The sequence below is a fragment of the Molothrus ater genome, chromosome 3, assembly GCF_012460135.2.
Source record: "Molothrus ater isolate BHLD 08-10-18 breed brown headed cowbird chromosome 3, BPBGC_Mater_1.1, whole genome shotgun sequence".
NCBI lineage: Eukaryota > Metazoa > Chordata > Aves > Passeriformes > Icteridae > Molothrus > Molothrus ater.
Genome location: NC_050480.2, coordinates 22,206,068 through 22,227,496, shown reverse-complemented (window position 1 = coordinate 22,227,496; position 21,429 = coordinate 22,206,068). Strand labels below are relative to the sequence as shown.

Genomic DNA, 21,429 nt, shown 5'->3' with positions numbered 1-21,429 from the left:
GAAGGTGAGGGGGTACTTTGGATACACTTACTCCTCTGAGTACTCTGCTGGAAGAGGAAGGAAGAAGCAAACTCTGAGTTGGCCTCCTTGCAGCAAAGGCTTCAGAGCAAACACACAGTGGTGCCCTGCTCCCTGCAGACTCCACACGTCCAAGTCAGGCATCCCAGCTAACAAGGGACTTATAAGGAAGAAAAAGACACCAGCACCCCAGCACAGTTGGTGAGCAGGCATTCCCCACAGAACAGAGAATCACAGTTCCATGCCCTGCTGATGAAAGACTGTTTTTCACTTCCTTAGGAAAGACTGCCAGAAAGAGGGAAAAACAACAGCCCGAGACTTTGAGATCAGCCACCAGCTCAGCCCCCCACGTTGTCCTGTTGCTTGAGTTTCCTTTGAGCTGGACTGATCAGTGGTTTTCACCTTCTCCTCAGGCCACAGCACTCCTGCCTCCTGTGAATCTCCTTCCCAGCCTGAGAGCAGATACTTTCAAAGAAGGCACACAATAGATTACTTGAAGTATTTTTTAATATTAAAGTCATTGTACTTTGATTTAAAGATGACATGTAATGGAATTCCAGTGTATTTTGTTTAAAGTATACTTTGGAGAAGAGAGGCCAGGATGTTTTCAGAGCACTTTGCCTTCCACTAAGCACCATCAGGGCAGTGACTGCTATGGGAGCAGCTCACAGCTGATGCAGAAACTAAAGGTCTGTTGGAGAAACATTCAAAACACTGTCCACTTTTCACAATTTACTACAGTGATGGCTTTCTGAACATTACTGAGTTCCCTCCTTTCCCCCTGGGTCCCCCATACACGGAGGTAAACTTGTTAAACTTGGACTGGAAAAGCGTGAGTTTGTTAGACCTGTCCTAGAGTTAGTGCCTTCTGCAGTTCCAAGGCCAGTTCACTAGGCTGTTCCTCCAGCCAGCATCTCTCTGGAAGAAAGCATACCTGGTTTTCAGCTTGAATTGCTGATTGCAGTTCATTCCAGTTCTTTTCTATCCCTCCTGCTATGAACAGTTAAAAAGCACTCTTAGGCTCAGCTTATGTGGTTCGTTACTTGCCGAGTCCTCTTCAGATGCCTTCTTCGGATCTTGATCATCCACTTAACACTCAACTTAGCAAAGTCTGCTGCCTTAAACAGGGCCAGAAAGATACCACAGAGAAGAGCAATCATGTTCCAGGGGTTTGCTGTGATAATCTGAAAGAGAAGACAAATATTAGTCCCCTCATCTGATTCCACACCGGTAGAGAGGAGTGAGAGCTGTGGGAATAGGAGTGGTCTCTAAAGGCCAGGGAGGGGCCTGGGTCCTGCTGGGACAGCAGGAGTGCAAAGGCCCAGCTCCTGTCCCACACAGTCTGCATTCACACTCTGGTTTTGGGCAAGAAAACACCAACACTCTAGATTTTGCTGCTCCTGGACCTTGGTTGTTGGGTAAATACAGTACCATATTTTATTCTAATGAATTTATTCTAATAATGGATTAATAAAACACACCAGGCTATTTTTATTATTCTTATTTCAGCCTAGGTTTCTTGTAAATTAATAAAAAAAGAAGTCATTAAATCAAATTATCCAATGGACTTGCTAAAGCAAAGATTTCAGCCCTGCCCTGAAGCTACCCTTTGCTAGAACACGGGGGATTTTCTTAGCCACATGGTACCTCTAGCTGCAAGCAGAATGCTGAGTGTCACCAGCCCAAGGAACAGCATCACATGGTCCTGACCTCCACACAGAATGCATCACTGGACATAAGGAAGAGCCTACACTGGAATTTCAGAAGCATCCTCATTCTTGTCTGCAGTTCTTTTGGGGTTAGGTAAGAGAAGGAGGTGCATGCACACACAGAGCACGAGCTGCACAGTCAGACAGTGATTCAGGAGGGGACTGGTGGGTTACTCACGTCCTGAACAGTCTGTATGAAAGGGTCTTTCCATTCAAACACCACAAAGAACAGCTGGTCACTCCCTGGTTTAGTTCTCTGGTCAATGTAGTTAACCACACTGGTCTGGGGACAGGGAAAGGAAAGTGCAGGTTACTCTTCAGCAGTACAGTGAGTCTTTTGTGCAACAGAAAAGGCCTGTAAGAAGGTGAAAATACCAGACTATTTAGACCTCCAGATATCAGACTATTTAGACTTCCAAATACCAGTCTTCCACTGCAGCCTTTCTCTACCTAGAACAATGGGCTGCCAAAATATGGCAAGGGCAGTTTCCTCCCTCTGTCTCACACTCATATTATTTTCCTATTTCTCACTCAGTATCACACTACAATACCATTTCTACATTGCCTCTCAAGAGGGGACAATTTACTTCCAAAAGTCATTTACTTGCAGTGATCCAACATTTGGAAAGTACTCATGAATGAATGTTAAATTTGCTTTATTTGCCACAGAATCACATAATGGTGGCAGGAAGACTCCTTCTATTTGAAAAATGGGTTGTGGAATAAACTAGAACATTCCAGCAAAGAAGGAAAGAAGCCCAGGTGTTAACAACCAAAGCCACACTTCCCAGTACTGCCCATTAACTAGGTCACCACTTAAAACTAATGCTGCCCAGCAGAGCTGTAACACAATTCCAACAGGGAACTGGGTTAGGATACCAGACTGTGTTACAGCCACATGAAACCAGAGTCTCAAGAACCACAACCAGGAAAATATTAAGACATCAGGCCCAGGAAAACACCTGTATGGTACCAGCTGCCCCCAGCCTAGGGGGGAACCACACAGGGTTTGTACACAGGCAGTAACCAACACAACCAGTCTGAACTGCCCCCTGCTCCTAGGACACAACACAAACTGCCCAGGAGTTTGTCACACAGGCACCTCAGGAAAGCACAGTGGTGGAAGGACTTCTCCAAGCCTCAAAGGAGTGTTTACATCTTGGTGTGTGCAGAGGGGAGTACTGCTGCTGGTCCTGTTTAATTCTGTACTGCAAACAATGAGTCCAGCAGCGCTGTGACTATGCATCAGGCTTGTGACACAAAAAATAGAGAGATGATGGAAGAGCGTGCCTTTTCCATGTTTTGGGAGCCCAGTTTTCCAGGCAGAGTTGGAAGTCTCTAAGGAGACCACTCTTCACCTCCTTACAAGGCTTCCCATGGCATGAGGGATGAGCTGCCACAAAAGCCTCTGATCCACCATGGTGCAGCCTCTTTACAAATACCTCAGGGTTTCTCTCAGTCTTCTCCACAGCCCCAGCCCTGCACAGATTTTAGGCTGCAGGCAAGAAAGAAGCAGGAGCTACAACACTGTTCATGGCCACTCAGAGCATATGGAGCTTCCCCAGCTTGTGGTTTCTGCTCAAACACCTTTGCTGCAGACTTGCCTGTGAGGATTTGTGAGGAGTTTTGAATGTGTCAGAGACAGGACCTCTGAGTTCTTTAGATGGTGCAATTTATTTTCCTTATCTTCTACACAGACAGGAAGGGTGAGTTCAGCTCACATCTTTACCCCATGGTTCATCAGAAGGTCACAAGACCTCCAGTTACAGGATCTTTTATTAACCAATAAAACACTGCCAACAAGGATATTTATGTTTTTTACCCAATGCTTAAATATTTCATCTTATGGACTCATACTACAGTGTAAGCTTTCTTAGCCAGTCATGTTTTGACACACAAACCTACAGTACTGTACCCTACAACTCTAAACTTTCCTCTACTTAGCTTAATGTGCCTCTGCTCTAAACTACAAATCCACATTCTTGCTTCTAGCACCTAAGTTTGGAAGCCTTTTCCAAGGTCTCGGATCAAATCCAATGTTTAATTCTAAGCTTTGGCTTACAGGCCCAAAGTTGTGAGAATCCCCTGCATTTTGGATTCCAACACTTGCCCCACACTTCCACAGCTGATTCCTTATTGCAGGGTACCAGTGTCCCAGCCACACTCCTCCAAGAAACTGCACACCAGGAAACAAACAGTAACAAGGCAAAACAAAGGCAATGGGAAAGGAGGAAAATACAAATGAATGACTGCTGGGCTAGTTAACAGAATGAGTGACTGCTCTGTTACACCTGGTACTTGTATCCATCTTTGCAGTATGCCAGCTCCCAGGTTTGGATTTGAAAGGCTAATGGACTTCTGGTGCAATTTGAGCAGATGTTGTACTGACAAACAAAGCAAGTGCAAATTATGTCTGAGCTGTTTCAATTTCTGTTGTATTATTAATAGGGATCTGATGCCTGGTTCCTAGGTTTTATTAAAAACAAACAAATAAACAAACAGAAAACCCAAACCAGCGACAGTTCCCTTACTCAGATGACCAGTCCATAACTGCTGAACTAAATAGATGTTTATGGTCACAAAAAGCTCTTTTCCCCCTGAATTTGAGCCAGCCTTTTGTTTCCACTTTGAGACACGTTAGACTTGGGCACACAAAGGAAGACTTTCAAAAATCCTATACTTGGTAAGCACCAAATGGCAAATGATAGAGAGCTGTAGGCGATGAAGGACAGACAGACAGCTGCTGTCAGTGCTTACCTGGCAGCAGCAGCAGACTGATGCATTCTTCCCTCTCCTCCAAACCAAGGTATTGACTTGGCACTTGCATGACTCTGGGATTTGCCTCCTGTCCTTCTCCAGTGGAGTAGGAGTGTGCCCCCCTCACAGTCCCAGCTCTGGGTTCCCTTAAGGCTGTGCCATGTAACACCCAACTGTGAGAACTAGGGATGGAACTGAACACTCTGCTTCATTCTGCTCTCCCCAGAACCCAAGAGTACCAAGGACCAAGAGAAAGTATAATCTCTGAAAGAGACACCCTCTGCAAAGGACAGCTCTTAAAATTCGCATTTCTCACCACTGGTGAGACACTTCCTTTCCAACCAACACTGGAAGCAAAACAAACTCAAAACATAATTATTTTCCAGTGCATTAATGTGAACAGAACAGGATTGAAAGGCTCATTTCCTCTCCAGATAAGTTTGCATCTTCCACCTGCATATTTTCTAGTTTTAAATGATGAAAGAAGTGAAGTTACTCCATGTTTCTAAAGACACTCAACAGCTAAAAATTCCAAACTCAAACAAAAAGCAGAGATAAGAATGCTACAAAGGATGCAAGGCTTTACATTTACCTCTCATCCTAACATCAGTGGCAACCTCAACAATACCTCTTTCCAACACTAGCTGTTATTTAGACAATTCCACCTTGAACTGTGGTAGCTGTTGTAATATTATTTAATAATTAATTAATATTACACTACAGGCGTCATAACCCAAGTGAGGCTTGGATTTCTGGCCTCCCTGTCAGGAGATGTTCTCCTGAGCTCTGCCACAAGGCCACACCAACAGCAGACCACATCAAGACATTTACACTTCTACAGAATCCCTCCCTGAGAAACAGTGTGAGCCATGAGAGCCAAAACTGCTCAGTGCAAAGTGGCATCATGGATGCAATGAAACAAAACCAAACTCCCAAAACATCATGAGTACTATGAGTGCTACTATTTTTTTTTTATTATTTTTACCTCTTGTTTGAATTCAACAGTCTCACTACCATCTTCTTCTTTTGTTTTGACCAAGGACATCTTGACCCAAGTTCGGAAGCCTCCAGAAAACTTCCAGCTGGAGTATGAGCTTTCACAGTCCTTCATGAATTTTGCTTTTTCTGGACTAAAGGAAAAAAAAAGGCATTACTTTATTGACCAAACTGAGCACTGTAGGCAGAAGGTCAGACCTACAGGTACTTCAAACTACGTTCACAATTCCTTTTATTCTCCACCTGATAAACTCAGCACATCTAGAACATTGTGTGTAGTGATGTTTTCATGAATGGCAGCCCTTCACTGGTGCATCCTTAACTGCAGAGGATTTACCTGGTGCCCTACAACCCTGGAGCTCTGCCTGCCTGCAGGGATTGCTCTGCCCCACAGGGAGTTCAGCTCTGCTCAGCAGCCACCCCTGGGACAGAAAGGAGCAGAGCCAGGACCTCAGGAAGCAACTCATCACCATGTCAGGAAGCAAGGGACAGCAGGAAGAGCCTAGAGGAAGGACAGGGTGCTTCACCTCATTTCTGGTTGCCAAATAAACCAGTTACAATGCATACATGCTTAAAATGCCTCAAAATTGACATTCAGTATAATCCTATTATTTTGAAAGCACTGAAGCTTTGGTGTAAGGCTCCCACCTGCAGTAACTCTTATCCCAATATGCAATCCCAGTTATTTGCAGCCCCCAGAACAGCAGGGTTGCTTCATGTGTTTTGGCTGGGGTTTTGGTTTTTTTAATACTGTGCCTGTAAATCTTTAGGGCTTCCAGCACCCCTCATGCTGCAAGTAGTAAAGGGGCAGCTTTAAGGCATATCTGGTCTCCAGCTCTTCTCTACCAGCTGCACAGGATATAGTGAATTAACCATGCTATTTACTTGGAGCTCTTCAGTACTGTGATTTTAGCCATTTCCATGTCATCCCAGTGAAATAAGCCCAGCCCTGCAGCTGCTTTTCCACTAAGGTTTCATTTGAGAAGAAGGTGTAAACCACTGTGAGAAGTCAGGAACCATTAAAGGCTATTTTTACTAAGGCAGATTTCAGGTTGTAGAGATATGCCAGGGTATGTTGGTCCTTAAAAGAAGGGAGAGGGTTTTGATCCAGACTAAATCCACCTACCTAGGAGAAGGGAAAGAGTGCTCTTTGCTTTTGTGGCAGATGGTGTGCATAACCAGGTCTTTTAGGAGATGAAGGTGTGTTTTGGTCTTTCAGGAGAATAATGCAAAGAAGCAAAGGAGAAAAGCAGAGGTGAAGAAGCAAGCTCTTGTCCCAGAACAGGCCAATCAGGAAGCTTGCCCAGTGCTGATCGGATTTGCACTTTTCCTGTCTTTTTTTCTTAGTTTTCAAACTCAGGGTTTCCTTTCTTTCTATAAACCAAGGTGCCTTGTCTACAAGGACCAAAGGGACTGCACTGATATAAATATCAAAGCAATGGCTACTCTGTACTACAGCACCTGCTCAGGCTTAACAGATGAATACACATGTGTCCATGGGACAAAGCCATTCTCTCAAGTCAGGGCTTCAGGCAATGGACTCAGACACAGAATTCCACTGTGCACATGCACAGAAAAGAGAAGGGTTATTGGAAAGAAAAACTAACACACTTTGCTACCTATCAAGGCAGATGCTGTTCCCAGGGTGTCCTAGGAAATTAGGAATATCCTTATTTTGACATGAGGTGCTTGTGTAGTGACCCCAACAAGATGGCACCTCTCCATGTCCCACAGGAAAGACGTGGGCAGAGCCTAAGGACAAAGCCCATGGCCTGCCTGCTCCTCACCAGAGGAAACCAGTGAGACAGGAACACCCAATCCAACAACTGCTTCCCCTCCTGGGATGTGGGCAGAGCAGCAGCTGAGGGGACAGCCCAGGGGAGCACTGGAGCGCTTTGCCACTCAAGAGGAACACACATAATTAGCACTCTGCCAGGCAGTCATATGCCTAATGGCTGGCTAAATACAGCATCCTAGAAAAGCTTTCCAAGCCAAGATGGAAAAATGAGGCAGGAAGTTATGACACAGAGCTGAACGTTACAGCCACAACTTCCATGGCAGGCAGGCAGCAGCAGTGTGCTCTGCCTCTGACAGTAATTGCAGGCTGGAAAAAGAAGGATTAATAATATCTTGGGAGAAGCTGTGGAGAAGTGATCTGAGAGGCATCTCCATAATCCAGACCACTGCCACAGAGTGAGGGGGAAAAAAGGGGGGGTGGACAGGAGGAGCACAGCACAGAGGAACAAGCTTTGCACAAATTATAGCAGAGGGCAAATTACACAGCTTTAAAACCACACACAGCCAAGTGAACACAAGACAGGAAAGGGATTTTAAGCTGAAAAACAGTTCTCCAGGCAGTTTCTTTTAATTCCCTCTTCACACCAAAGACAGACTACCCACACAGGCTACACCTCTTTTTTTTTTTGTTGCTGTTTGGGATTTTTTTTCCTTTTTCCTTTTTTTTTTTTTTTAACCTGTGGGAGTCACTAACCTATTTCTGGACTGGGCTGTAGTGCTGCAGTGGATCCTTTACCACAGTGTGTGTGGACCACCCCAGGAGAGCCAGAGAAGTTCAGGACATGCCACCAGCAGATTCCAATGCAACAGCAAGAGCCAAACCCACTGGTGGTTCAAGTCCAATCTGTGTTTATTGCTTTTGTGTTTCCCAGAGCAGGAAACTCTCAAACAGCCATGGCATCTAACAAAGGCTGGTGTGGTACCAAAAGTCTCAATCCTTCTATGTTGTATTTCTCTGCATGCAGCAATCCAGATCAGAGACATGAACACTGAGCTCAGTTTAGACCCTGAAATCATCTCTGATCTGTTCACACTGGTATCCATCATTTCAGTTATTTGACATGCTACACTAACAATAGTTTTGTCAGGAATATATTCAGGATTTTCTTCTAAACCCCATGTATTATCCTAATGACAGTTCAGGAGAGGAACCTGCATTTCTAGCCACATATTTTGGGTAATTTGCAAGGGTCTCATTATTTCCCTCCCTCCAATTAATATGGTACAGACAGCAGCTGCCACTACCTTAAAAAAAAGGAAAAAGGAAAAGAAGGCAGCAGCATCTCCCTGCAGCTCAGAGGCCAACAACAGCACACAGAGCAGCAGTGTTCTGTGGAGCCCAGGACAAAACCAGTGAGCAGTGCCAGTTTCATGGAGTCTGATCCAATTTTAACAGAAGGGCTGCAGAGAATGAAGCCCTTGACAGAAACAACTGGGCCTTGCTCGAGTCCTCAGTGCTTACTACACCACAGAAAATCTCTTAAAGGTACAAGTTACCATTTTTTTCTTGCTTGTGGCACCTCTGGTAACACTGTACATGAACTGCTGGGCACAGTGTTATTCTGGGCCCTCACAACCTGTGAGACACTTTGTCAGGAAAGGTAGTTAACAGAGGCCAGTAATTGAAGTTTTCAGAGGCTGTATGGAAGGACACACAACACTTTCTACAGATATCTTAAGCCAGACTTCCCATCAGCTAAATTTAGGATCTGCTGATGAACAAGAACCCATTTCTATTTTCTCTTCTGCTGGAAGCTGGACTGAATGAGTGCTCTCCACACACACAGTGCAGCTTCACATGCACTCTTCACAGTCAGGAGAAATGTAAACTCCCAACCTGCCCTGAGCCCAGCCAGTTCATGCCAGGACAGCAAACACAGCACTGAGCAAGACAAGCCACACCATTTGTATCAAGTTTGGGAGGATGCTGCAGAAAAGACAGCACTGGCCTCTTGCCCACAGCTGCTTCTTTTCCTTTATTCCATCTAGACATGCAGATCATTTACCACTAAGGCCGTCATCCCCTTGCCAACGTTACCCTTCACCTAGGTTAGCTCAAAACCAGTTTCAACTCCTATTCCTACTGTCTGCCCCAAGCAAGCACAGAGGATGCATCCCCAAACAAACATCCCCATTTCCCTGTGGCTGCCAAGGCCTGAGGATGTAGAGACTGAGCTGCTCATCCTGCCCCCAGCCAGCTGCAGCACCAGGGGTGGCCTCAGGCAGTGCTGGTGCCTGGCAGTACAGAAAGAGCTGAGCAACCTTGCTGCAACTGGTCTCACTGTAAGCATTTCTTACCAGAGCACAAGCCATAAAACCAGAAAAAAACAACATAAGGAATGAGCAGCACCTTCTACACCACTACTCTTAACTGGTGTTCTCTCACCTTAAAATATCAATGCCTAAAACACCCAGAACATTAGCATTTTATAAGGTGCTTCAGTACAGTTACAGAAAACAGTTAAAGACTTAGGATGTCTTCACTGAAGCAGAAATGCTTTGTAAAAGGCAATTCCACCTACCTGGTCTTTGGCCACCCAGAGGTAGCATGCCTGAACACTTCCACTCTTTGATCCATCTGAAAAACATCAGTATGACCCTGTCCAAGCCTCTGAGGAAGTCTTGCTACAATAAAATCTGTTCTCTTCCCTCCCTCACCTGATTTTGCTCTGCATAGGTCCTCTATCCCCTGTCCCTTTTTCACTGAGCCTCTATTATCAAATTAAGGTTTTCTATCAGCTGTCACTATGACTAATATTTCTTGACTAACTTTTAATCTGGATCTCAGAGAGAAGAACTGAACTTGAATTCAAATTAAAGCAAAAATTAAACTGTTAAATATGAAATTTATTCTTAAAAGGTGGAAGAAAGAGGGGGTCTTTCAAGAAAGTTCAAGACAAGATTAATTCCATTCTTGTTAAAATTAGAAGGTAGATTAGACACTCCAATGATAGCAATCAATGTCAAACCAATACAAAGCAATTTCAAAAACCCAATATATGAATTCACATCATTCTGCAGAATCTTAAATATAGCCAGTAATACAAAGAAACAGAGTTAATCTTTCAATGAAAGCAATCTAGGGATCTGACCTCTACAGCAATTGCTTTAAAAACCCCCAAATGGTACAGAAATATTTGTGTTCTTGGTGCACTTCCTGACACACTGCCCAGCACAGCACACTTCCTGAGCACCCACAGCAGCAGACAGCAGGAAGCCAGCACACACTCCAAGCTTTTAGAAAGTGCACAACAAATGGTTTAAAAGCACAGCTGAAGAACAGTTTTTGTCACTGAAAAAGCCCTCAAAACATTTTTTAAAGGTCACATTAGTAAACAAAGACATGAAAGAGCATCAACGTAGTCCAAACATTTTAAAAAAATCATAAAAGCCTGCCTGGTTTTTACTGAAAATGCCCTGCTTTCACAAGTATTGTGACAGCAAGTTCAATGCAGCCCCAGGCTCATCCCCCCTTTACATACCTGCTGACAAACTCTTGGAAAGAAGAAAACAGCAGGTAATCAATGGCACTGAAATCTTGGTCTGTTTCATTTAAATGGAACTGCAAAAACACCAGCTCCCTTTTCTTCACATCACGAGGGCCTTGAACAACCAAAGCATACTTCTGTAAGCAAACAGAGATGGTGAGAGGAGCAAAGGAATCCTCATTTCCTGTTCATTAATTTACCATCTGGCACTAATACTCTGTAGAAATCTAACACACACACACACACAGAGTTTCTTGGCTGCTACTAAGTACAATCTATTAAAATACCTAACAAGAATGCCACTTCAGTCTCTCCTTTTAGTTTAAAAAGGAGGTATTTACACCAAGATTCAGTGTTTAAATATTAATATTTAAGTATTGAATATGGTAATTTGTGGGTTTTGGACATTTGTTTATCAAGAAGCAAGCTTCCCTGCACTTCTAAGGGCAATTTCAGACAGACTATCACTCCTCAGTGTACCCATCTTGCTGGCTCAAAGCATTTCAGTGTAATGAAGCACTTGGTACCCATTTAAGATTCTTCCAAGTGTGACAAACATGGTATGTAATTCCCAGCAGGAATTCATGTATGAATTCCCAGCAAACATAAAAAAAGGGATTAGCTATCCTCCTTTAATGGATACTGATACTGCCTTCAATCAGAGCTAGGTTTACCATATCAAGGAAAATGCTTCCCAGTTCATTTAGGAGAAGAATGAAGTGAGAGCTTCACTGTGAAAAATGACTTATTTTATCCCATTAAGGGTTTTGTGCTGCTCACACCCACAGGACAGCTGATCTTCCATAACACATATATACACTGACTGGGGTCTTTTACATCTCTGGAAACAAAATGACAGATGGTTTACAAAAATCCAAACCAGAAGCAAGGAGTTTTTTTACAGCACGTAGGACATACTTTTACTTTCCAACAAGATTATGAGCAGAAACCCCACACTGAATAAGCTTAGTTCTATGATATTGTTATTACCATAGTTTGATTAGTAAAAGGATCTGTGTAGTTGATCCTCTGAGTGGTGCATTCAATGTCTCCTGGCTGACCTGGATTTACCAGAGGTGGAATGTGATCGTAGTAATGATGTTTGCAGCTGAGCAGCTGAGCCTTGCCTGGGTAAAAGGCAATACCTGTTTGGGGAGAAAAAACATTGGAAAAGACCAATCTCCTTCCTGAGGACATCGATTTTCATTCTGGAATTTAATCCCACAGGATACTGAGCTGTCTTTAAGATGCAACAAAACAATCAAATTAAACCATGCACTTCCACATTTTTCTGGAGCAGGACAAAAACACCGACAGCATCAGGACAGAACCCCGATGACGCATTGAAAAGAATCAGGGCTCATATTCTGTTAAAACAGTTCAAGGCTCATAGAAGCTACCAAGTTTCCCACAAGCCAGCAGCTAATCCACCAGTCCCTCTCAATCCCAGATGAATCTGTAAAATATATTAGGGAGGATCAAATGGGACATGTAGTCCTTTAGTTTTCAGATATTAGCATTTGACACATCAAGTGTTAATTGGAAATAATGTACACCCATACATGACAGATCGAAGATCACTGGCTGAGCTAACAGAAGTGAAAAGATGCTCTTCAGAATACAATATCTTCTGTTAACTGAATGTGACACCATGATAAAAAACAAAGCCATCAAACATGCACTAACTGCTACCATCCCTTATTATTTACAGCACTGGGTAGGGCAGGCAACTACTCCACCTGGATGGAAACCCACATTTGCCATAAACCTCCTGTTTCAGTCCAACAGCACATTCAAGCAACCTCAGCCACCTCAGCTTTGGAAGGCCAGCAAAATACAAGAGCCAAACCTCAAAATGCTTTTACACCACCTATGCCATATTAATTATTGGAAACAAGTTTGCTGGAAGATAATCTAGTCCAACTTAAAAAAAAAAAGAGTATGATTGATTAGATATAATTAACTTACAACTGAAATGACCTGCCCACCAAAATGTGAGATGTCAAAGCACTCAGCATATATCAAATGCTTTATTCCTTTCTTCAAAGCTCCAGGCTTGCAACTTGCCATCTCATCATTTTAATAGAGCAATAAAATAAAGGACTACATTGATTTAGGTTCTCTGATCTGCAGGGATCTCCAACAATACTTTTGGATTTATATGTATGCTACTATGCTTATTTAAAATCTGCTTATTTTTTTCCTGCTGCTGTATGAAATGCTCACAGGAGAGGAGGAAAAAAAAGGGAAAAGCTTGAGTTTGCTTGCTCTTACAGTCAGATTCATATGGCCCAAACATAAGGCACTATTTCCAGAGCTGGGCTAACTGGCCATAGAGAAAAACAACTACAGCAATATGGCAACACCTCAAAATACCTTTCAACCACAACTACTGAAGTGGGTATTTGGAAAATGTGGTAACACTTCAAACAGAAGTGTTGTTAAACTGGAAACTCACTGATGACTGACTGAGCTGCATTTGCTACCATGGCTCTACTTATGAATGGCTACTGGACAATTAAAAAAATTAATAAGAACAGAACTCACTACTCAAAAATGCCCCTGTGGAGCAACTCCTCCTGCAAACTGCAACAGTTTCTGCTGCCACACTGCATTTTTGTGCCAACATTGTTCCCTGCAGTCACATCAGACTTTCATTGCCTACTGATGTAATGCCATGTTGTAAACAAGGCAGGGTGGAAGTAGAAAGTGGCATTGTGGTTATTTTGTGGTTGGTTTGAGAAATTCAGCTCTTTACTGTGAATGGCATCTCATTGCCCACTGCAGCACTGAGCTCCTGTGTTACTCCTATGCCTTACTCTGTTTGAATGATACAGTTTGGGGAATGTTTCCAAAAGAAATTCACTTTGTCCCCTAAAAGAGAACTCATCTTAAAGCTTGAAAACACTTCTTATCTATGAAATGTTGCATAATTCTCCACAGCTTCTGCCATTCATGTTATTGGCATGAAAGCTCCCAAAAATCTCCCATACAACATTTACATTTCTGTGCAAAGCCAATACAACCTTTTAATCTAAAGTGAGGAAATGAAAGACCTGGGTCAAGTATTATATGCACTCTGGGCTCTGAAGAATGAACACCAAAAATTTAAAACAATCCAAGAAAAACAAGAACATGAATTTAACCCCATTTTACTTGTTACCATTCTTACCAGGTGCATCATACAAGGACACTTCCTTGTAAGTGACAGACATCACTGGGTGCTTGAGCTTCTCCCTGAAGTCACTGATGGTTTGGTAGACAAGGAACACAGCTACAGCCATGAGCAGCAGATAAATAAACAGGAGTATTACTGAGAAAACATTCTTTAAGCAGGTCTTGCTGAAACGCAAAGAAGGGGTAGTGGTACCCAGCTCACCATCTGGAACCAAACAGAACATGGATTGGGACTTTAGCACACAGATATTTTTGCTGAATTTACATTTAAAGATCAATCATGTGAGAGGAAAGTAAGCCTCAAACTCAGCTTGATTTTAAAAACCACAGCTAATTCTAGTTTTGATGATCAGCCAGGCAGATACTTCCTTCTCAAGTATGAGGTGTAATCAACCTAGGATTGTGTCTCCTTTCACATGCCAGAATTTGGCACTCTGCTTAAGGCCACTGCAGGCAGGAAACAAGGTTTGTATTCAAGGACAACTGAGAAACAAAGTTTAAATAAAGTTCACGAGAAAGTCTGCTAATGGTAAATCTTTGCTTCTGGGAAAAAAACCCCAAAACTCTTTCCCCCCCAATTCCAGTCTGAAGTGATTCTTACACACTCAGCATAGACATCAGTGGAGTGATTTGATATTCTAATGCTCATGCTCAGATCTGTGCATTGCATCTCCACCATAGTAGAAGTCACTAGATACTTGTTACCCTCTAGTTCATAAATCCCTGTGCACATTAAAAACTTCCATAGGAGGATTCTTTCAATTACAGCTAGAAGGAGACTGACCCAACTCTCCCAGAGTCTCCTTTCCTTCAAATCTTGCTCTCTTTAGATCTTCTCAGTAGTGTCACCCACACACAGACACTGCTTTACCCATACCCCTTGCATTTGCCATTTCTTTTGGCAATACTTCTAAGGCAAAGGTTCCTGTACTCAAGTTACACATCGTGTTTTGTCATGAGTGACATACAGCTGAACACACAAAATTTTATGTTAAAATTCAATGTAAGAAAGGAGATAAGCAGCCATGCACCCTGCTGACTGTTCTGTGTGGTGTCACCTAATGAGTCAGGCCCTCTCAGGCCATGCCACACTCTGCTCTCCCACTCCACAGTTTGGTGTTTGTGCCTTCCCAGAGCAAACAGGAGCCTTTTAGTGACCCCTATTGCACACATAACCACTTACAAATGTCCATGGGCAAGTTACATGCCAGGAGATGGCAGCCAAGGCAATTAGCACATTAATATGCATACAACTGCACTGCTGAAACAAATAGGACTTGAACAGGTGCAAGGCATTTAGGCCATGCTCCTTTCAGGCTGGCTAACCTCAGTGCCCACACCTGAGCTGCAATAAGCCCATTTCACACTGCTCCATGCCCTCCAAAAGCAGCCTGAACAGTCTAAGAATTTATTTTAAAGCATCTCTTCAACATTGCATCTTGCTCATGTAAATCTGGTGCAGACTCTGCCTGCAACCCACTGCCACTGAGGTGGGACACAACAAAGGAAGATGACACACTAAGCTATCTCAGAGTCACATGTGCTGAACGTGTTTTGATTGAGCACAGTTCCTGACAAAGAAATATTCTCCTATCAGTCCTTGGATAACCTCCTTGGCTTTCCATCAGTACTGATTCACATAAAACAAGTAAATTAAATTAGTGAAGTAAGGGAAATAAGTAGTGAAATTAGTGTTTTTGTTTACTTTCAGAAGTGCAATAAAATAGCAAAACTAAAACAACCACAGCCACGCACTGCAGCGGGTAACAGGCCCTAAAAATCAGTAATTTTTGGGTCAATAGTTCTCACCTGGTAAAATAACAGAGCTGGAATCTTCATGAACTTCCATATCTTCTTCTCTCTCCTCTGTTGGATTTTCAGATACTCGCTCCACATCTTCACTCAGCTGTGTAGTTAAAACAGTGGTTCAATTTCCAAACATGCTCTCAACTTGCAATTGTTGGAATTTCTATGGTACAAATAAAAGAGGCTCCAACTAACCGAACACACAAAAACACATCCCCAGTCCAAGAGCACCCAACATCTGTTCCACTTGTTCACAAGACAAAAGCCACAGCTCTGTAGACTTAGAGCCACAAATTAAGTGACTTGCATGCTACAAATTTAACCTACTTCCACCCTGCTGCTTCAACAATAACATCACCTTTCCATTCAAGTTCAAAGTAATTATTTCCCCAGCAGCTCCAACACACTTTAACCCCACAATTAGGAGTGTGTTCTCTGACAAGCAGGAACTTCATTCTGTCACTGAAGAATATATTTTTAGGCATAAAGAAACCACAGCACATAGCAGCAAACAGAGCATTAGCACCTCTTAATAAAGAGGCACAAAAAGCAGGAGATGCATTTTGACAGGTGTTAAGGCAAGGCACTGAAACACGTCTCAGCCACACGTGGTGGGGTCATTATGAAACAACAGTCAAGCATCTCTATATTTCTGCTCCTTGTTTGATCTCACTGTGCAGATTATTACCTATTAGTGCTTATGCAACTAATTAGTCTTCCAGTGTTTCTGAAACACTAACAGAGACCAGATATTTTCTTGTTTTGCTATTCAGAGCTCTGGGCTCAAACTGCTGGGCCACTTCCGTCAGAGTCAGAGGCTTGTCACAGCAGATACACATCACACCACATTGTGGAGCACTACAGACTTTGTACATTATAAATAGAAAGTATCTCTTGTATGTTTTCCAAGCTTTCTTTCCTGGTGATAACTGACACAGAGATTACAACAATGCAAACCAAGGCATGAGCTTGCAGCACACCACATTAGCCTTGCTTCTGTTTCAAGGAAAACGGGGGCACAGTTAATGCTGCAGCTGCACTGAATGCTATTAAACACTACACCCCTAACTTACACAACAGAAACGTAAATGTATCCACAAGGGAGTGCTTTTATTTCACCCAGCTTTAATTCAGTACTGAAATCCTCATTATGCCATTACCAGGTCATCATCAGCACCTATTAGGAAAGAGTCCAGTCATTTTACACCTTCAAAGTCTGACGTAAAGTCTCCTTCACTTCCTGCTGTATTTCTGTATTCATTTCCATCATGCAAAGCAAGATGAAAGCAGTTACCCAGCTGGTTTTGAATGCTTAGTACATAAATAAAGCATGATTTCCCATAGCATGAGGCAAGAAGTGAAGAGGTAACTTGTAGGCTAAAAACTCATCTCACGTGCAAGACTCTTACTGGGGTCCAACTGAAGATACCTTTTTCAATTATCACCATAAAATAAGGGAAAATTAAACAGTGCTCCTTTTTGTAGAAACATGCTAGTTCTGTTTATCTGACCCAAAATAAGCTAATCTGACCCAAGGAAAGTACTTGCTGAACTCTTGTACCAGTTACACTAAATCAGCTAAGAACCCAGCTCAAATCATACTCGTGCACATTGCTGATACCAAGGCTGATCCAACAATTTAAGTCACAAAGTCACTGCAGCTCCTCAGCTGACTCCCACACCTCTCTGATTCCCAGCTAAAGGCACCTCAATGACTGAGGTTATTGGGAGGGTAAGTGAATTCTATTCCTGATGGCAAGGAGATCTCAACACAAGGTTAAAAAAGAACAAAATAAGCAACATTTCTTATCTTCTCAAGAGGACCTACAGCAATTTTTTTTCAACAAGTGGAAGAAAAATCATCTTAGAGGTAATTCCCAATCTAAATGATTCTGTGGTAAGCTCAGAAAACACAAACTTTCAGCACTCTTTAGAAACAAACCAAAAAAACCCCAAACAATATGCAACCATGTTTTCTTATCTCTGTACACGATGTTTCACAAGCTTTCCACAGATAAAGCCAGAGAAGGACAGCCAGGCAAGAGCAGGACTACTAAGAGTGCTTCAGATGCAGTAAGCAGGTTGAGCTGATGTGTAAGACAGCTAAAACCAGCTCTATTTTACTGCAGATCCTGAACTGAGGTGACCAAGATCCCAGCACTGTGCATGGCTCAGCCATGTGCTCTGAGCAGCACACAGACCTCTATGAGGCAGGGCAGCACAGACCTACAAGCCCAACACCTCACACACACACCCTGCTGCAGCCTCCCAGGGACTGGGAAGCCAGCACAGGACACTGCAGGACAGCCAATTCCAGTTCACACTTGTCACTCCCCTTGGATTTGGGGGTTCTGCCAACAGCAAGCCTGGAGCATGCCAGCCAGGTTCACCCTCTCAGGCCAGCCCTTCCCATGTGGTATTTCTGATAAAGGGGTGAAGCATGGTGCCAATCAGAAGGAGCACAGATTGCAGGGTGGTTGAGCTTGCAGTAGGATGCAGAGACAGCACAGGATGTCAAGGGCAGGAAGGGCACAAAGCACAACTTCACTCAGCATTCCTCTGGGCTCAGCACAGACAGCTGAGGGAGAAACAACCACAGGAACCTGCCCATGTCCCAGCAGTTCTTTTTCAGTGCTGTACACAGAAAAAGCACTGGCCAAAAAGAAGCTCAGAAAAGGCAATTCCAGACATTTGAGCATTCCTTCCAGGGGCAAAAGCAACAAAGACTGCTGTAGAAGGAGGGGATACACAGGTGCTGCACTTACACACACATCCTATCTTGACTCCTGACACAGTTTGGGATAAACCCAAACACGTGGGGAGCAGTGTTAGTGGTGGCTTATACTTAAGGTAAAAGCACAACACGCATTGCCCGTGTCCACACTTCAGGCATCAGTGCAGATTCACTAACTCTCACAAGCACCTTCCCTAGGTACAAGCACACAAGTTAACCCCATCTTGATAGTCACGGGCTAAAAAACCTTCCTACTGGATAAAACTCCCTTAAATAAAAGGAGAACTTGTTCATACAGGCCTTTTGCTGATCTGCTGATTCATCATCTTCCAATGCCTCCTAGCCTGGCGAGAAAACCAGAAGCTGAAACTAAACAGACTGTACCACACTAAATTAGAATGTATTAAAACTGAGCCTCGAACTACCCGTCACGTGTAGAGGAAGGAAGATATCTACATTCCTTTTGCCTGCAAGATACAAAAGTGCTTTGCTGTAACTCTACCGCTGCTGAGCTTGGCATAAATTGCTCCTGCGTCTACTAGGAGAGATAGGAACGAGCAAAGAAGCCGGGCTGCTGAGCCTGTACATTGATATGCAGAGCAGGCGCTGCCTCGGGCTTTTGGCAGTGTGATAAAGCGTGCTTCAGTTTCGGGTGCGGGAGCTCTGCTACCCGAGTCGCTTCTCCCACCCGGCACACCAAACCCCGGCTACAGAGTCCAGCCGTGCCCACCTCACGCAGCTGAAACAGCCCGCTCTTTTAACCTCGTTCAAAGGTGAAGCAGGGAACCGTGCGCGCCAGGGCCACCCGGTGCTTTCTGCAGGCTGCAGCTGCCGCCTGCTGCCCCAGCGCCGAGCCGAGCTCACGGCCACACGCCGGCTGTCCCCGCCCGCCGAGCCCCCAGCCCTGCCGGTCCCCCGTACCTCCTGGTAGGATGCGGACACCTCTGGCTTTGGCATAGCATCGGCGGCAGCGGCGCCGCGGGGCCAGGCAGCGCCCGCCGGCACCGCACGGGGCGGGGCAGCCACGGGCCGGGCCGAGCTGGGCTGAGCCGAGCCGGGCCGAGCCGAGCCGGGCTGAGCCGAGCCGGGCCGGGCCGAGCTGCCCCGCCCGGGCCGGGCCACGCAGGCGCCACCGGGACCCCCGAGCCGCCCGGGCCGGCCCTTCCCTTCCCGTCGCCGGGCGGTGCCCGCCCCTTGCCGGGGCTGCCGGGAGGCGTAGTCCGGGCAGGGCGCTCCGGCTGCTCGGCGCACGCCTGAGCAGCTCCTGGGCAGCTCTGTGGGGACAGCTCTCCCTCCTGACAGGTAGTGACGGGAAAATGAGACTTTCCTGCTTCACAACGCAAACTCTGCTAACACAAGCATGAAACATACAATTTCCAGACTTGGAAAGCCGGCTCCCCCCAAGCTGCACAAGATACTACCTTTTTTTTTTTTTTTTTTAAATTTTAATTTTTATTTTCTTTTGCTCAAGGCTGTTATCAGAACACCAGGCGTACTTGACCAGCAGACAGAACTCCTGCAGGACTCCTGGGGTGACCCACTCACGCTGTGCCCGCAGCAATGGGGCACTGCAGGAAAATAAAAGCCAAAACCACGTAAGGGCTTATTTACGAGCCACGTGGCCACAAACACTTACACAGCTATTTATTTTTTTTCCTTCCCCAGCGTAGAAGTAATTGTTAACGTTGCATCATCAAAAAAAAGCATGTGCAACTTTTTTTACATTGAGATGCAACACTGTAAGGGAGTCCCTGCTGAGAAGATCATTTCCCTCTGCCTATGGCCCACGCCTAGTAAGTTAAAAACCAAGATTTAAAGTCCTTTGACAATAACAATCCTATTGTACATTTGAATTACAGCACTGTAGTCAGAAAGAGTGGATGCTGGAGGATCAAACATCCAGGCTTTAAATCCTTCCGATCTTCACTTGTCAGCGCTGCAGTGAGGCATGTGATATATGTATCTGAACTGTAAAAAGGTTCTCATTTTCTTAATTCTACATAGAATGATAAACACCCAGCTTAGTCTGCTGCCAGTCCTGAATGTTCCCCCGTGCTGTATTTATAGCATAGGGAAAACTGTAATCTGAAAATTTCCTGTTTATTCAGTCTGTTCCTAGGCTAAAAATGTCTGGGTTTTTTAAGTCACAAAGATGAAGCCTGCACTATGTGCACTGATTTTGTGAATAACCGTTGAAAACAGCCAGCAGAGAAACTTCAAGAGGGGAAGAAGGAGGAAAATTGAGAAATCTTTTATTATTAGGTGTCTGTTATGGTGCCACCAAGTCCATATCTAAACCACGTCCTTAGGTGCTACATCCATGTTTCTTTTAAACACCTCCAGCGATGGTGACTCCACCACTGCTCGGGGCAGCCTGTTCCAGTGCCTAACAACCCTTTCTGTGGATAAATCTTCCCCAATACCTGTGAAAAATGCATGTATTTTATGATTGGCTTTTCGCAAATATTAAAATGAATATTATATGTGTTGTGTTAGAAAGTAATGCTGTATTAATTCTCTTAAGTACTATGTTAAATATAGTTTTAGGTTATAAAAATTGTTAAAATAGAAACGATGCTATGTAGGATACTTTTTTCAAAAAGAAAGGACTCGCAGCGAGATAGCAGCCACAGGACACCTAAATCTTTCAGAGAAGAAGAATTTATGGCCCTCTTATCAGAAGAAATGAACTTCTTCCCGCCTCGAAGGCGCTGTTAGGATTTGGAGGAAGAAGTTGACGATGACCAGACAGAATCCTGTATTTGAATGAAATTTATGCATCATGTATGAAGTGTATGAATATTCAATGGGCTATTGCTTTTAAGGGTTAATCCTCTGTTAACGGGTGTCCTTTTTCGGGCTCGTGCTGCCTTAACGTCCTTAACTCTTTGTATTTATTGTCTCATATTCAAGTTGTCCAAATTATTGTTACTCTAATTGTATTACT

The 21,429-nt window shown here is 44.0% G+C and overlaps 1 protein-coding gene across 2 annotated transcripts; it reads right to left on the bottom strand.

The window, feature by feature from the left end:
* Nucleotides 1–507: 507 nt before the first annotated feature.
* On the bottom strand, nucleotides 508–19,531 carry PACC1 (proton activated chloride channel 1). 2 transcript variants are annotated; one of them, XM_054514296.1, is made up of 8 exons: nucleotides 19,404–19,531; nucleotides 15,752–15,848; nucleotides 13,938–14,147; nucleotides 11,756–11,910; nucleotides 10,760–10,902; nucleotides 5,470–5,614; nucleotides 1,906–2,010; nucleotides 508–1,202 (listed from the first exon to the last, which is right to left on the bottom strand). In XM_054514296.1, exons 1-8 carry the CDS (start codon nucleotides 19,437–19,439, stop codon nucleotides 1,041–1,043), a joined length of 1,053 nt encoding a protein of 350 aa, XP_054370271.1. In that variant the 5' UTR covers nucleotides 19,440–19,531; the 3' UTR covers nucleotides 508–1,040. The 2 variants fall into 2 exon arrangements, with proteins under 2 accessions (XP_054370271.1, XP_036235804.1); XM_036379911.1 differs by having other exon boundaries at nucleotides 15,752–15,911; nucleotides 19,404–19,510.
* Between the last annotated feature and the right edge of the window lie 1,898 nt (nucleotides 19,532–21,429).